General features: G+C 44.0%; 1 protein-coding gene across 1 annotated transcript in view; it reads right to left on the reverse strand.

Annotated features, from left to right (window-relative positions):
- LOC308281719 (teneurin-3) overlaps window positions 1-17,417 on the reverse strand; it is a gene marked incomplete at its 3' end in the record, with an annotated part of 198,473 nt that overhangs the window by 128,563 nt on the left and 52,493 nt on the right. Inside the window, exons 9-10 of the mRNA XM_080721996.1 lie at window positions 13,942-14,142; window positions 3,237-3,422 (exon numbers count right to left, since the gene is read on the reverse strand). Coding sequence (XP_080578122.1) covers window positions 3,237-3,422; window positions 13,942-14,142 — 387 coding nt within the window. The remainder of the gene's footprint in view (window positions 1-3,236; window positions 3,423-13,941; window positions 14,143-17,417) is intronic.

Consider the following 17,417-nt stretch of genomic DNA (forward strand, 5'->3'; position numbering starts at 1 on the left):
ATGCAGTGTTAGTATAACAATCGCAAAAGTAGGGCAGCTACTAATTGCACTCACACACACAGGCACGCACACGAATACACACACACACACACACACACAGGCACGCACGCTCGCACACACATACAGTAAGTGTGCACATGTGGATAGATTTATGTGTGTGGACAGATTTATGAGCGCATGAGAGAGTGAGAGGTGAGGAGAGAGAGAGCAAGAGGCGGAAAGCGCTACACGTAATATAGCACTGGTAATATGGGAACAATTACAACGCACGCACGTACGCACGCACACAGACACACACACAACACGCACGCACTCGGTGAAATTCCAGTTTCCACCCAACTTATATGAATGTAAATGATACAGACTAAACACTAAAGCCTCTAGCATAATCTAAACCGCATCGCATGTGTGCAACGCATTGTGAACTCTTGCAGATCGACAGTTTTTAGTGTGTATAATACCGTCATACAACAAAGAATAAGTCGGGCTACCAAAGCAAATCTTTTTGGGGGCGGGGAGGTGGTCTGAAAAAAGAAAAGCACTCCTAAAACAGTCATCTGGGAGTGCTTCACGGAGGAGCTACTGGGTACAAAGTGCCATGGCAGGAGAGAAAACACTTTGAAACCCCTATCATAGTAGGCACCGCGGTGATAAGCTATCCACCGCGGTGTAGTCTTTTTAAGTCACTACAACATTACGTCATCACTCGCGGTGAAGAGCTATCCACCGTGAACCCCGACACATCTCTCTGTTTTTACTTTCAGACAGATCGGCCCATCACCCCGTTCACCGATTGGTCGATCTAGACCAGTCAGTCACAGTGATAGATAGGACTTCACCGTGACTGACTATGATGGCCTCCACTTATTTTCTCACTTTAGGTGGATAGCTTTACACCTAAAATTCGCGGTGATAGGCTCTTCACCGCAGACTCCGATAAGGGCTTTAGACTCTCTATGACCAGATACACCACCTCATCGCGAAGCTTCCATCGAATATGGTTCAAAACATACACAATGATGCGCTCAAGAGATAGGAAAAAAGAGAGGAGAGGAGGTGGGAGGAAAGATGGTAAGAGAGGAAAACAGAGGAGAAGAGAAGAGAAGAGAAGAGAAGAGAAGAGAAGAGAAGAGAAGAGAAGAGAAGAGAAGAGAAGGGAGCGCTTGATCACTCGCCAAAGTGATAAGCACAAACATAACGGTGAAAACAGTTTCCAGCTGTTTCCATTCTACCGATGGCAATGGACCCGACCTCCACTTCTTAAATTCTGGCGGCGAGCCCTGGCCCCAACCCTATATAGTGTCCCATTCGGCGGGAAACAGCCGAAGTAGAGCTTGTAGATCAGCAAATTTCCGTGCTGAGATAGATATAGCCTACATGGCTGGCCAGATGGAAAAAAGGAGGGGTCACGGTATACCGCCATGGGGGATCCCCCCACGGGTCATACGGGTTTAAGTGGTTAACCATGCGGGTGGATTCCCAGACGCCTATTTCCAGAGTAATGTGATGCAACGTAATGATGCAATCCCACGGTGCGCTGTTAGCGGCGCTAGCGTTATTGATCGCAGCGCTAACACCTGTGGTGCGCGGGGAGCTATATCTGGTTGGTTTGCGAGCGCTTTGTTTCTTGTTTCGTCACTTGAATTATGTTCATGACTTTGAAAGATGTATTATTTTTGAATTTTTTTCTGAATTATTCATGTTCTAATATATCGTCGTTGTCGAGCGGAAACCTTGTATCTCCAAGTTTCAAATTTGTACGTTTCTTTCGTAAAGTAAAGCCCTGCTTCATCATACAAGGCGGTCGCACAAAAGTAATGAAAACAGCTGATCGTGGTGCGAGGCGTTGTGTGCTTGTAGATCGGCTGTTTTCACTAGTTTAAATCTTTGATAAATGCAAAACGAACGGTTTTGGACATACAAGGTTTCCACCCGACAGTGACGATATTGTCCAGGGTTGGGAAGGTTGCCGGGAAGCGGTGGTTGCATTAATAGCGGTGCGTGCGCTCCTGGCGTGTATCGCAACCAAGGTTCAAGGTTACTTTATTTTGTCTCCCTTGGGAGAAATTTGTCTTGGGAGACACGGACCAGCAGCATTACATAACCAATACAATACATTACCATACGATACAGTACAGTACAACGAACAACAAGACACACAGTGACACAGCTACTACAGGGAAATAATGCCATTGGTGTATACAATATACCAAGCTTTATGCACATGTACAGTTGAGGATGCTTTCTTTCATTCTCTTTGCTCTTTTGCCCTTTGCACTCTATTTCTTTCCCACGTCATTATCATTATCACTTTTAGATTTTTTTAGTTTTTGTTGTTTATGCTGTTATTGTATTGTTTGCTGTTATTATATACTGTATATACCACTGCATTGTCTGAAGGAAGCTGAACAAAAATACGTTTTACTCTTATCTAACTGTACAAAAGACGTAACAACAAAGTACAACCTTGAACCTTGAACGTACAAACCCAACCGCCATTTAGGACAGGGGTTTTTTCAGGCCAACTCTCCACATATTGTATAACATTGTGTTGCAGATTAAACCTTTTCATAGATGCCATACTGTAGATAGATTCATAGACTTGTTTGTCTATGAAGCTTGTTAATATTTTCAGACATTGAACCTCAATACTTAGTAAACTTGATCGTTGGCTCTGTGCTTCCCCCCCCCCTCTACGCCAAACCTCTTTGCCCGAAAACAGCTTGCGAGGCGTCGTGAGCTTACTATATAGATACGGTATAGATCGGCTATTTCCGGCTGAAGTTCTACTCCGAATAGGGATGTTGGTGTTCGAGTAGTTAAAGTAACAAAAATATGATCCTATCAAAGGCTGTAACTCTGACTGTGTACAAATGGAACCAAATATTTGGTTCCATTTGTACACCGTCAGAGTTAAGGCAACCTTGAAACATAAATGTTTGAAAACCACTGCTTATAATAGCCTAAATACATTACTGTCCATCGTAGCAGACATGAGCCACCCAGCTTTTAAAAGTAAAGTGCGTAAGGGTTCTTTTACATACAGTACATAGGAGCCACACAGTGGAACGACCTAGAAACCAGTGTTATAACAACCAATTTGAGGTCTTTCAAGCAGAAAGAAAAGGTTCTCCCATAGTTTGGAAAAGTTAATGGAGCATGTGTTATGTTTGTAATGTAGGTGTTTTGTGTATGAGGACGACAATCAAAAAATCTAATCGTAGCCACAGACTCACCAATGTTGCAGTGCTCTCCGGTCCAGCCCTGGTCGCACTCACACTTGCCTTCCTTGCACACGCCGTTCTTGGTGCACATGGGGTGGCAGGCCTTCTGGTCGCACAGGCTGCCCGTCCAGCCCTCCTCGCAGCGACACACCCCGCCGTAGCACACCCCGCGGCTGCCGCAGTCCACCGCGCACACCTCTGGAGACGCCAACGGAAGGGAGAGAGAGGAGAAAGTATACATGTTCAGGCACGTGCACACATAGACATCAAAGGGGGCTTGAGCCCCTGCCCTTTTATCCGTCTGTAAAGAGTGCCCTCTCCAGGGGAAAATCTCGAAAGGCCGACGTCCCATTAGTCCGAATTAGGGTTAGGTTTATAGGCATAGTTTTACTGCGGTTAGGGTTAAGGTTATAGGTTTAAGTATCTTCTGACTAATAGACGTCGGGACAATGGGACGTCTGAACAAGGCTACTCACCCTCTCTCCAGACCATGAATGCCTCCTTTCCATGCCATACCAGCATTCAAGAGAATAGCCTTGTCCAAACTCTCCTGAACTTGAATGCAGCATCTTATGATGAAAGAATTGCCCTCTCTGTTTCATGCTGTTACGCCACATCTCGAGTATTAACTTGATTATGCTTAGTTCAGTGTGGTTCTGGTATCTTCGATATTTTCACCAAAAGGACCCTTTTAGACATTTCAGCCCTGCCACTCTCTATTCTCTGAGCGTGATGATGAGTGAACAGAAGTGAGCGACACCCCATCACAGCCACAGCACTAGAGTGAGCGACCACGATCTGGTACCACAAGAGGTCACAAATATGTTTGTAAAAGTCTATGAGAAAGACTGGCACCAGTAAACCACGCCCACTGCTATGCCCTATATATACAAGACTTTTTTTGTCTTACCATGTGCTGTTTACATTTCTGATTAATAAATAATTCAATGAATCAATCAAATCATCGATCCTAGCCACTTTCAACCTGGTGTCCCCTATTTTGGACACGTCTTTTGAATTTGAATCCTGAAATGTAACAGTTATGAGGTTCCCCCAAGAAAAACAATATGGTCCTTTGGTTTGGAGTATAGGCAGCGGTCCTTAAAGCCCGTTCCCACAACAGATGGAACGCTAAACAAACACTGATGAATCTCCTTTATCATCATTTCCCTCCTCTTTCATCCCCTACCAAGAATTAAGATATGAATGTCATTTGCTCCTGCGAGATTTGATTAGGCTACTGATACCCTTGCCAGGTGCGATCCATTTGGGATTCACAATGGATGGATTTGGTTCCATTACTCACACACACATGCACGCACGCACGCGCGCACACACACACACACACACACACACACAAAAAGAAAGAGAGAGTTATACGTTAGGGAAAGCAGCCTATACTGCTTACTTGGAATGTGTACCATATGTTTGCATTTCATTCCGTCTTCTCATTACTGATTAATATGTTATGGTTGGTGGGTGATTTTCCTTTTACCGTCCGTGCATAGCTCAAGAGAGCTTTCCGCGGATGTAGCTGCATGTGATTATTAATAATCTCACTTTCTCTAACCGTTGGACATCGTACTGCGTACATGTCACGCCATGTTTTTAGTTTCTAGATAGCCTGGTTGCCTACCCCTGCTGTAGCTTAATTAACTGTAGTTACTTTCCACATGCATTGTGGGATATTTCCATGCTATAGATATAGCTCTGCAACCGCAATCCAGTGGATACTATATGTATAGGCTCAATGAACCAGACCGTATTGGAACCATGCATTTCGACATTCTCTCTCACCCCAAACGTACACAAAACCGAACGTACCCGAGTCTAAACAACCGTTTAGTGGTTGCCTTGCATGGTTTCCTCGGCCGTCCAGTGTGTGAATTTAACTCGCTTTGGGAATAAAGGCAGCTATCTAAATGCACCGTTTACCATTATCACACACTCCCGGCAGTAGCCTTGACCAATGAGATTACAGCTGGATGTTTGTCCCTTAGCGCTAGCTACTGCTGCCACTGTGGGCAGCGCTCCTTATGAGGATGGATTAGACGGGAAACACATTATTAGGTGTCATTTTATGCTTTAGCCATTGAAAAATAGCAGATATACAAGCTCACAACGCGGCACCGAGTGCCGCGCTGCGAGCTTGTAGATCTGCTATTTTTTTTTTTTATTGTGAAAATGTGTGCGAGTCTTTGAATATTTTGACCCGATTCTATAAATGTGTTTCTATGTCAGTGGTGCTCAAACTTCTTCATGTGAAGGACCTCTAAAATGATATGTATTTGGCCACAGACCCCCAATATTCAGTTCCAGGGAGGGACCACCAGAAGCAAGATTTGAGTTACAAATGTTCGCTTAAAAATACATATATTCAAAGATTTGCACACATTTTCACGACTTTTCAAAAACAGCAGCTTGTAGATCAGCTATTGTCCAGGCCTAAATGGGTTAAAGACAGAGGACACGTCTCAAGGGGGACAATAAAGGGAAATCAAATGGACATGGACAGACAGACAGACAGACAGACACAGACAGACAGACAGACAGACAGACAGACAGACAGACAGACAGACAGACAGACAGACAGACAGACAGACACTCCGTGTCTGCGGCGTTTTCAATACTGTTTGTGTGACTTGGCTGTCGTGGCTGTGTGACTTATGGAATTAGAGAGGGGAGGGGGAGTGGAGAGAGAGAGAGAGAGAATGAGAGAGAGAGAGAGAGACAGAGAGACAGAGAGAGAGAGAGAGAGGAGTGTTCAGTATCATTCTAATTGTTTGCTAAAGAGTGTGACTTGGCTCTGCCTCGATGATGAGGAATTAATGAACAGGAATCAATTTAGAGTCCTGTCCCTGGCTCAACTCTGTGTGTGTGTGTGTGTGTGTGTGTGTGTGTGTGTGTGTGTGTGTGTGTGTGTGTGTGTGTGTGTGTGTGTGTGTGTGTGTGTGTGTGTGTGTGTGTGTGTGTGTGTGTGTGTGTGTGGGGAGGGGGTGTGCGGTCCTGTAATTGAACTCCGGCTCAGGACAACACAGCTATGCGTGTGTGCGTGTGACTGTGTGTGTGTGGGCTTTAATATACCTGTCAGCCTGCCAAATGTCAGCCAACACATACGTGACACAAGCACGCACGCACACACGCACGCACTCTCACTTTGTTTGTGCAAGGTTATTGCGTTCCTGGGATTAGTGGATGTGTATTTGTGTGTGTGTGTGTGTGTGTGTGTGTGTGTGTGTGTGTGTGTGTGTGTGTGTGTGTGTGTGTGTGTGTGTGTGTGTGTGTGTGTGTGTGCGTGTGAGAGTGTGTGAGAGAAGAGACAGGCACGCACGCACGCACGCACACAGACAGACAGACAGCAGACACCACAGATATTCGACATAGCACTTGCTCAGCAGTATGTCAGGGCAGCCCCAGGGTGTGTGTGTGTGTGTGTGTGTGTGTGTGTGTGTGTGTGTGTGCGCGTGCGTGCGTGCGTGCGTGCGTGCGTGCGTGCGTGCGTGCGTGCGTGCGTGCGTGCGTGCGTGTGCGTATGCGTATGCGTGTGCGCAATGTTCTATATTAAAAATGGTTAACCCCCCGCCCCCACACACAAACACATGTCCATCCACTTTTGTTTCAATTTGCACTTCCATGTGCATTCCTTCCACCCCCCTACCTCTCCCATCTTCTTTCAATCCAGTTCCAAATCACCTCAAATGAATGTAATTCAATTCAATTCAAGCTCTACTTCAAGTTGCTCCCGGTAGGTTGGTGCCTTGCATGGTTTCCTCCACCATCGGTGTATGAATGTGTGTGTGAATGGGTCAATGTAATGCACAATCTATGTAAAACACGATAAAGGCACTATACAAATTTACCATTTAACTGAGGTCGATGAACAGTAAGTACCATGACTTCCTTTTGCCATAATATGCAAAAACATGTGTTTACAGTGCTTGTACATTATAAAGCTAGATAGGTGATGAACAGTGGTTCCCAAACCTTTTAGCTCCTGACCCAAAAGAGAGATTAGGCGATTGCCCGGGACTCAGACTAATGAAAACAGCAGATCTACGCTCAGCAGATCTACAATCTCACAACGATTCCTGCCCCTGATGGTGCCATTTTCACTACTTCTTAAACATATCGTCGTTGTCGTGTGAAAACCTTGTATATCCAAAAACGTTTGTTTTGCATTTATCATTTTAAAAATGAATTAAACTAGTGAAAACAACAGATCTACAAGCACACAACGCCTTTGGGGAATGTTTTTTTATTATTATTATAATTATTTTTTTTATAATTAAAAACAAAAGGTGTAGGAAACAAAAAAATTAAGGGACCCATACAAATGTGCCCGCGACCCACAAACGCGTCCCGACCCAGTGTTTGGGAACCAGCGTCCTACATTAAGTTACACTAGCCCAGCCCGTCTCCGTCTTGGGTTGGGGTCACGTCTTGTGGTCGCCTGGTGGGGGTGACACCTGTAGGTCATGTGTGGGTACTGCAGGCGTGCTGTGAGGAGGCCAACCCCCCGCAACGCAGCGCTGCTGTGCTCTTTAGTCTGGCGGCGACACCGCGGGGTAACGCCAGGTGACAGTAATATAAAACAAGATAACAGCATGACACCGCTCTGTGCGGTCTGTCTGGAGGCTGTGTGGAGGTTGTGAACGCGCAAGTGTGTGTGTCTGGGCTATAAGGCATCGGGTGTGTCGGATGCTTTTAGTTGGGGCCAATTGGAAAGGAGAGGGGGGAAATAAATGCATGCAAGTAGTGAACTAATTCATGGGTTGGGAACTCCATATATGGAGATAAGCGCATCTGTCTGGAACTCCATAAATGGACCACCCACCTCCATACAATATATGGCGATAAGTGCATCTGGACCTCCATATATGGAGATAAGCGTATCTGGAACTCCATTATGTAAAGATAACACCCCCACTTCCATGGAGATATGTGGTTTCTGACCGACAGCAACGATATATACGGCATATGATTAATGTCAAACTTTTTCCAATGTTCTAACTTTTGCCATACTGCAATAGAGGGGGGGGGGGGGGGGCTGCCCAGCCAGAGACTACGGCTTTTTCCATGCTAAAGTTAGTGAGCCCCTGGGCTACGGATAGAGCCTGAAATGTCCAATAAGAGTCCTGCAAGTCCTCTTATTACCAGTCTGGAGCCATGATGTGGAAATGCATATTTGGGCATAATCCGGACGACATGTGCGTACTGCGTACAGACGTCCTAGACAGCTGACCCCTGGGGTGCCGTGCAGTAAAGAAAGGAAAACCCAGACAAGGACCGTAAAAGTGTGTGTTAAAGCACAGAGCTGACATGTGCATGCATATGAGTTCAACTGGCCTGCTTGTAGCCTGAGCTCATTCAGGATATTGACACCTCTGTGATTTTACCTCGTAAATGGACTGCAATTCTATACAGCCTTTCCAATGTATTCCACATTATCCCATTCATTCACACAACGGCATCAGAGGAAACCATTAGCGGCACTGGTGGGGTCCAGGGACCCCCAGGGGTCCTTGACGGGGTTCCAGGAGGTCCCCAGATAAATGACTGATTCTGTATTTGTTGATGACATGTATTATTGTGTTCATTTCTGTGATTGGCCATCGGGATGCTTAATGAAATTAGCCTTTCACCGATCACTTCACAGTTCACACTACAGTAAACGTTGTTTGTTTTTTCTTCTAAATCCTTCTTCCAAATCAGTGGTTCTCAAACGTTTTAATGTCAAGGACCCCCACAATTATATTTGGCTGCCGACCCCCGTCTCAAAATATGTTGGTCCAGGGACCCCCAGTAGCAAAGCTTTGAGTTACAAAGCTTTGCTTTGAAAATTATAATAATAATAAAGATTTGCAGTTTTGCACACATTTCCACACGCATCAGCTATTTTCACTATTGCACCCCTAGAATGAATGTCCCATTAAGGGACCAGGTCTACTACCACTGTAGTACCACTACTACTACTACAACAGTGCACTTTTTGGTGTTCCGTTCATTGCGCGCATGTCTCAAACCTCTCCAAGAGGCTGTCTCCAGAATGTATCCAGCTTATATCCCATGCATTTAATAAGGAAGTATTGGAGTAGGCGCCCGCTAGCTTAACTGGATTGTATTGCATCATAAAACCTTAATTCCAGTGATTTCATAGGCCTGGAACTGGACTTTCATAGAGTCTCTCACAATATTATAATGTGTGGTGTTTTATTAAATAATAACTTCACACTCTGATAGAGTGTTACAGGGGTGACGTCGCTTTCTGGATATTTCCCCTCGCCATATGTTCCCCCAGCACAGATTTTTGATTGGAGTTGGGTTTTGGATACATTAAGAAAATAAGCTCTGCAGTAAACAAAGGCTCATGATATTAGCATTTTTTTTTCATCTCCAAAAATCAAAGCATACTGAAATAGCTTCATAATTCATGGTTGACATGTTAATAGGGTGTAAACTGTGTCAAAGAAGAGAATGTGAAAGCCTCTCTTAATCTTATATTATCCACATTGCACAGACCTTGTTTTCTGCATAAATTTAACACAATATTGAGGAAAAACACTGCAAACTCAAGTCAGCGTTTATGAATGGGGCTTTCAATTGTAACCTATTCATAATAGTTTGTGAAATAAGCTCCATATCACAGAGAAAGAAAAGAGAAAAAGAAAAGAGAAAAGTCCGACAGGCGACCGAATAGCGCACAAGGCACTGGTTAAGGCATTGCTCAGTGAGCAGTTTTTTGGCCAAGCCGAGCACCTTCAAAAGTTGAGCACAGAATAGTTTAGCGTTTGGATAAAAATGCATAATTGTCATCAGCCAACCAATCATGATTAACTTGAACATAACCACGGAAATCAAAATATTGATAACAAAGATTTAAACTAGCTGTCAATTGTATGGTCTATTTATTCTCATGAAACAGAGAAAAGAGCCAGCGCACAATACAAGTCCTTTACACAACTAAATAAATAAATGTACCTCTCCACGGACAGAAGCAACAGATGCGTTTCAACCTAACAGGTCTTCCTCAGCGTAACAACGAGTCCGTGCTGACCGCTCTCTCGGTTTCATTGCGACTGCCAGGTCGCAGTTACTATCAAAACCTCCACCCGCAGTCTGTCTGTCTGTCAGTCAGTCAGTCAGTCTGTCCGTCACGTCATGTCACGTCACGTCACATCACGTCACATCACGTCACACTTTTGCCCTAGTCTTATCTCTGCCACCGTTGGCCCTATCCATGCCAAACTTTGCATGGCATGCTTGGATGGCAAATCACAATCTCCACCCCTGATTTCTCACATGGCCCTCCTCTAGCGCCACCATCAGGCCGGTTTTTGCAAAACACATTTTTGGACACTGATCCTACAGATTTTGGCCAAAAATCATGCAAAACGGTACACAGTATCTCTAAAGTCATGTCATCAACATGGATCTGTCCCATTTCCCATATTACCTCCTGATTGGCTACAATTGCCTTCTAAAGTTTGTGTATGCGACGTGGCGGTTGCGGGAGTGATATTACTGGTGATATCGTTGAGCCGTTGGAGCACCTTGAGACTTTCACTCAAAGAGCAGCGTTGCGGGCCTTCTGCTTCGCAGACACTTTCTCATGGTCTATTTCTCGCCTAAAATGTATCGATCGCTTACAAAGCTGTTGCAGGCGGAACAAGGAGTGTCTTGTGTGTTTCTCCGCCCTCCCTGTCAGCTCTTGGGCGCGCTTCGGCCCCAGACTCGGTAGAACACGCTTAGAGCATGTCTGGTGGAAACGCACCATTAGAGCCTGAAGTAAGACCGAGCTCCCCGACCAGGTCATGATGAGCATCCTGACGTGCTGCTGTCGGGCCAAGGAGACAGACGAAGAGGAGGTGGTGCTGATGGTGGTCGGGTGGTGTGAGTGGGTGCATGACATCCTCCACCCCCCAACAGCGGTATAGACCAGCCTACGGGCTTACAGGGCATATCACAACCCTTGTCCAGGAGCTCCGTCTGTGGGTGGTGTGGAGCATGTCATATTTTGTACTTTTTCTTTTCTTTTTCAGCAGAAACAACATTCAGACATGCACTGTCGTACGGAAGTTTTCCAGACTTTAAGACAGAGGGGTTGTAGCCTATGTATGCAAAGCAATGTTCCCGGCTCAGTAGGATCGGACATGCAACAGACTTTGTGCTGGCAGTAGCCTTGAGTAAAGTCTGCAGGTATAATGTCCGGTTGAGTCCAAAGCGCGGATCAAAGTGTGAACGGGCGCTGTGATTGTATTACATTCACAGTGGACATGTTGACGACACTTCTATTGTCAACAAGAGCAGCCTCTCCTGCTGTGGAGGTGTTTGGAGAGAGAGATAAACTAGTTAACTGAAATTGAGTTGCATTCTGCTTTTTATTAGCGTTTGAAGTGGAAATATTCACCGATCGAACTTCCATGAAATGGCTCATAAGCGAAACAAAACATGAACGTCTCTTTAGTAACTGCAGGCAACTACACGTGCACGTGTCTGTTCATAATTGTATTTACTTTCCAGCTCGGAGGAGGGAAGGCTCGTGTTGATGAAAAGTATAGGTTGTAGGGATTAGGCCTACTATGGTAGGAAAGCTGTTTCTTTGTGTTTTGTGTTGGTACACATCAATGGGAGACCGGATGTCAAGCCATTCAGTGTATGTCATTCCGTCATGTTCTGCGATCTGCGGAAGGAAGTACAACAAAAACTATTGCATTTGATCCCTCCCTCACATTGTTATATTGAAGTGGGAGTAGCTACAGTAATATGTGTCTACTCACTACCTAGACTCCGACCATCACCTTGTCAACCAGGCTATTTACCTTCATGTGCGAAACCATTTGAAACTGACATTCCCTTTTTACACGCTGTATGTAGGAACGGCCAACACCGGATTCCCCCAGACGCTTTCCAGTGTTCGAATGAGAAAGCAGCTTGAGCGAGTGGTACTTCAAAGCTTTTTCACTCCTCTACCCCCTTTCAATAGTCTCTGAAGCAAACCTTTAACCGACTACAACATTTTGTACATCAAGAATAGAAGAGGGATATAAACAAAGTCAGTCTGACAATGGCCAAAATTATTATGTTATCATTATTCTACACTTTTTGCAGTCATTTTTGAATAGAAACACATATTATGAAGCGTAATCTTTTTCATAAAATATTTGAGTTCCTTTTTTTCCTTTCACTCACTGCAGTTCCTTCCCATGCTGGTATGATGGAATCATTTGTAAAGTGTGGGAGGCAACAGTCTGGCTCAAGAGACTATAGAGTAACATTATTCCAGGCAGTTCCCTCTACCCCCCCCCCCCGCCCCCCCTCCCCTTTCATAAAAAGCAGACCGCGTGAACATACCCTTATTTTTTAGATATTCGATATTCCAAAAATGTGGCTCTTATTTACGCCTTGCTTATGTGAAAGCGAACAATGCATCGACCTGGCATTGGTTTCAGTGGTGTAAGTACTTAACTCATTCTGTGCCGTTTGCGTGATGTCACGCGATAAGTACTCGAGTACTTACAGTGCCGAATGCGTGATGTCGCGCGAAAAGTAATAAATTACTGTAACGTTGAGTACATTACCGAGTAGAATGGCCGGATGTCCGGAGACGAAAATCCGCGCTGATTTGTCATCATCACGGCTCCACGAGCACACAATAGTCATCCCATAACATTGAGGTGGACGGGGGATCTCATCTTTAATGTCCATTATCTCAAAACTACACTTTAGAAGCGAAGATGGAGGCAGATGCTCGCTTATATAACACATGTATAAAAGCTCCAACGCAATCCAGCATGGCACCACGTAAACAACGATCGGTTCCGGCGCACGACCCGATGACGTCAGACCGGAAGTGATCACGCGGTGCACTTCTGGGCCTTCAAAATAAGAGAGTGCAAGTGGACGGAGCCTGCGGGAGGCACTCTGGACATCATTGCGACCGAAAATCGCGGGCACAAAATGAGTTAAGTAACATTTTGAGGTATTGGTACTTTATTTGAATATTTCCAATTTCAAATACTTTTACATCTCGGATCCAAATATTGTACTTTTACTCCACTACATTTATTTTAAAACTTTAGTTACTAGTTACTTTGAAGGTAAAAAGTTAATATTATAATACATAGGCCTACATAGACCACTTTAGCCCTATTTAGGATATTTGAAAATAGACGATCTACAAGCACACAAGCTGTGAGCTTGTAGATCGGCTATTTTCAAACATTTTGTACTTTTACTTTTGGTTCTTTAACTATATTTTGATGCCAATACGTTCATACTCTTACTCAAGTACATTTTGAATTCGGGACTTTCACTTGTAACAAAGTATTTCTACATTGCAGTATTGATACTTTTACTTAAAGGCACACTGACACGCCCCAAAATTATAATAGTATGATACAGTAGAAAACGGTCTGAAATAGTCTGACAATCATGTCACAGTGTAATCTGCCCCTTTCCCCCCAACAACAGCTGACCAGTACTGTAAGTAGTCTACTGTAGGTACAGTCAATTAATTCGATTGGCTTATAATTGCGCATTCTCACAATGACATCATAAACATATTAACTAATATTTTAAGATTACCTTTTAAAGTGACAGTACCCCTTTAGATGACAGTCCTACTTTAAGTAAAACATTTGAGTACTTTTTCCACCACCGATTGGTTTTCGGACAGCAATTTTTTTTCTCTCCTCTTTTTTTGGTCAGACTCACTCACCCAGCGAGCAGTCGGGCCCGGTCCAGTTCTGGTCACAGGTGCAGGCTCCGCTCTCGGCGTTGTAGGTGCCGTGGCCCGAGCACTGGTCCGGACACATGGTCTTGGCGATCTCGCAGCTAGCTCCGCCCCAGCCGGGCTGACAGTGGCACTCGCCGTGGATGCACACGCCATGGGCCGAGCAACTGGGATCGATGCAGTCCACTGGAGGATGGAGAGAGAGAGAGAGAGAGAGAGAGAGAGAGAGAGAGAGAGAGAGAGAGAGAGCGAGAGAGAGGAGAGAGAGAGAGAGAGGAGGACACTTTAACCACATTCGGCCTATTCCGATCGCCCTATTTTTGGGCCTCGTTGTTATAGCCATACGTTTTCAAAAATGGCCAGATGAAATTTAAACCTAAATACGTAATAAACATCAACATGAGGAAAATCAACATGAATTTTTTTTATTTATATTATTTATTGTAGATTAGATTTATTGTTGTTTGTAGATACAATAGGAGATTACGATGGAAGGTTTGATGTTTACCAGTTGCTTTGAGGCAAAAATCCTGTCTTTTATTTTTATTTCATTATTTAGCACTGTATTTTTCTTATCTTATGGTGTTTAATCCTGTTTGATAGTTTGTTATTTTTCTTTTGTTTGTCTTTCTAAGGAAAACACATTGAAGTCATAAAGTTTATTATTTGTATTATTATTGTCATTTGTTGACAGATATTCAGATATTTACTCTGATCTTATCAGATGGATAAATGCAGAAATTGCAGAAATTGTAAATTATAATTAAGAACCATTTTACTTTGCACCAGCGTGGAAATTAATGTCTTCGATCCTAAAGAAATATTAAAAAAACAACAACATTTAAACCACCATGAAAACACAGACAGCCTTGAAATAATAGTGTTGATCTAAAGACTGAAGATGAAGGAACTTCAGAATAATAAATACACTGATCAGCGACGGTCACAGCCAGATAATATTGATATGATCGTTTGTCCTCAGCGATTGAATGTTTACTGTTTAGCACGCGCGTTAGTGTGTGTGTGCGTGAGCGCGCATGTGTGTGTGTGTGTGTGTGTGTGTGTGCACGGGCAGTTTGAAGTGGTTACTGTAATTGTTTCTCTAGCCACATAAACCTTAATTGGAATAATTTCTGAAAATTAAATCACTGACACTGGCAATAACGTATCTTATGTAATGATCTGACCAAATGTATGATTGAATCACGTAAATTGTTGGCATAATGTATCGAGTTATTACAATATCGGCTGGGTAACAAGCAACCAGTTATGTGATAACTGCCAATAATGTCATTAGCAATGCGTAAAAAAATAAGAGGAAAAAACAAAGAATAAAAAGTAATCTTCATTCATCATGTTTTATCTGATCGACTATTGGTACATCAATAAAAGAACACACTTGCCAGTTTCAGAAATGATGATATAAATTGGCTGCTACAAGAACTATGTTATAATTAGAAAATAACTGATCAAATAATTAGCGTTTTGTGGAGACACACTCACACACACACACACACACACACACACACACACACACACACACACACACACACACACACACACACACACACACACACACACACAGTCTCGGCACGTGTGAACAAATAACCAACGCGTCTCTTGCACAGGATAACTTGCAAACTATCAGAACAGGCAAAGCAGAAAGGATTAGAAGGGAAGGCGAGACTCCAGTTTTCAGACTGCAAGGCCTGCAGTCTTAACTGAGCTGTGTATGTGTATGTGTGTGTCTCTGTGTGTGTATGTGTGTGCATAATGTGTGTGTGTGTGAGCGTGTGTGTGTGTGTGTGGCGTGCATAGTGTAGTGTGTGTTTTTGTGTGTGTGTGTGTGTGTGTGTGTGTGTGTGTGTAGGGGGGGGGGATCATTCCACAGCTTGGAAGCCAGGAGGGGAAGAGTCTAGGGTCGCTCGGGGCGTTGGCGAAGGGTGTTTTAGGTGTAGGGAGGAGACAGCCGTCGCTATGAATCTGCTGATCTAGGTGCTAGACAAGAGACCCTGGACAAGCATCTTAAGGGTCGCCGCGAGCGTTGGCCGGGGAGCTCTTTTTTTTTTTCGGGGAAGGAAGGGAGGGCCAGACCAGACGCGTCTGTGTTGTTAGCTGATCTAAGGGTTTTATGGAAGAGGGTTTGGGGGTTGATCGTGTCCTGAATGTAAGGGGAGAGAGGAGGGGTACCATGTCCTTGAATGTCTAGTAAGGTCATCGCCGGTGTATTAGTGGTGGGCAAAACCATTCATTTCAGTGAACGGATCATTTCGTTCACGGCAATGATCCGTTCAAAATGATTCGTTCACGTTCAGTGATTCGTTCACGTTCACCGTTCATAGCGCGATTGTCCAGTGAAAAAACACTATCGCGAACGTAACAGTTTAAGGAAATGAACTCATTGCTCATTGATTCATTCTTGTGATACGTTCTTATAAACGAATCACTCATGAACGACACATCACTACGGTGTATGGAGTTGGACGTGGGGCTATAGCAGAGAGGGGCTAGAATTGAAGAGCAGGCCTCTGGGATCATTTGTAAAGCAGTCGTTCTCTAACTTTTTCATGTCAAGGACCCCCCAGAATTGACACTTAATAGCCCACGGACCCCCATCAGAAAATATATACCAGGGAACCCAATAGGAGTAGATCTTTACGGCTCTAGCAGTGATTCTCAGTCCCCCAGTTTGACATGCATTAGGGCTTCCAGACCCACATTCAATGGCATTTCTATCTCTGGGACCCCAATTTATATTGTAGAAACAATGTTAATTTAAGGAGCTATTGTCAACTTATTCTTGAAAAATGGATGCTAAAATAAAAATAATGTTTCGAAAATATTTTATAAAAAAGATGACCACAAAAAGCGCAAAATAATGATAAAATAATCATTTTGGCCATTGTCAGACCGACACTTTGTTTACATTCTAGTCTATAGACTAGGATGTAAACAAAGTGTCGGCCCTACAATGAAAAAGTTGACTATAGCTCCTTTAACTCTGAGAGTTACAGACCTGTTACGGTCCATTTGGTTCCCAACTATAGCTGGGGACCCCCTGGAACATCCTCAAGGACCCCTGGGGGTCCCCGGACCCCACTTTGAGAACCACTGATGTAAAGGGGTTGAGAGAGCATATGCAGGCAGACCCTCATACACAGAACACACATCCTCACATTCTGGTTCATACAGTATGCAGAGAGAGAGAAGCAAGAACCTCCTTTGGTTTGTGGTACTATAGCCTATATTCACAATTATCCCTGTGGGTTTACAGTACCTCCTCATTATCATTATTATTATTAGGCCTATTATTATTATTTACTCCTAGTTGTAGCTATTAAAACTTGGGAACTGGCACAGTTGGAACAACCACAGTCTTATACTGTTGTACTGGGAGCTGACCAGTACAACCACAGTCTTACACTGTTGGCCAGTGAGACTTGCTCAATGACACTTCAACA

This window comes from Nannobrachium achirus (assembly GCF_963921795.1).
Source record: "Nannobrachium achirus genome assembly, chromosome: 3".
Lineage (NCBI taxonomy): Eukaryota > Metazoa > Chordata > Actinopteri > Myctophiformes > Myctophidae > Nannobrachium > Nannobrachium achirus.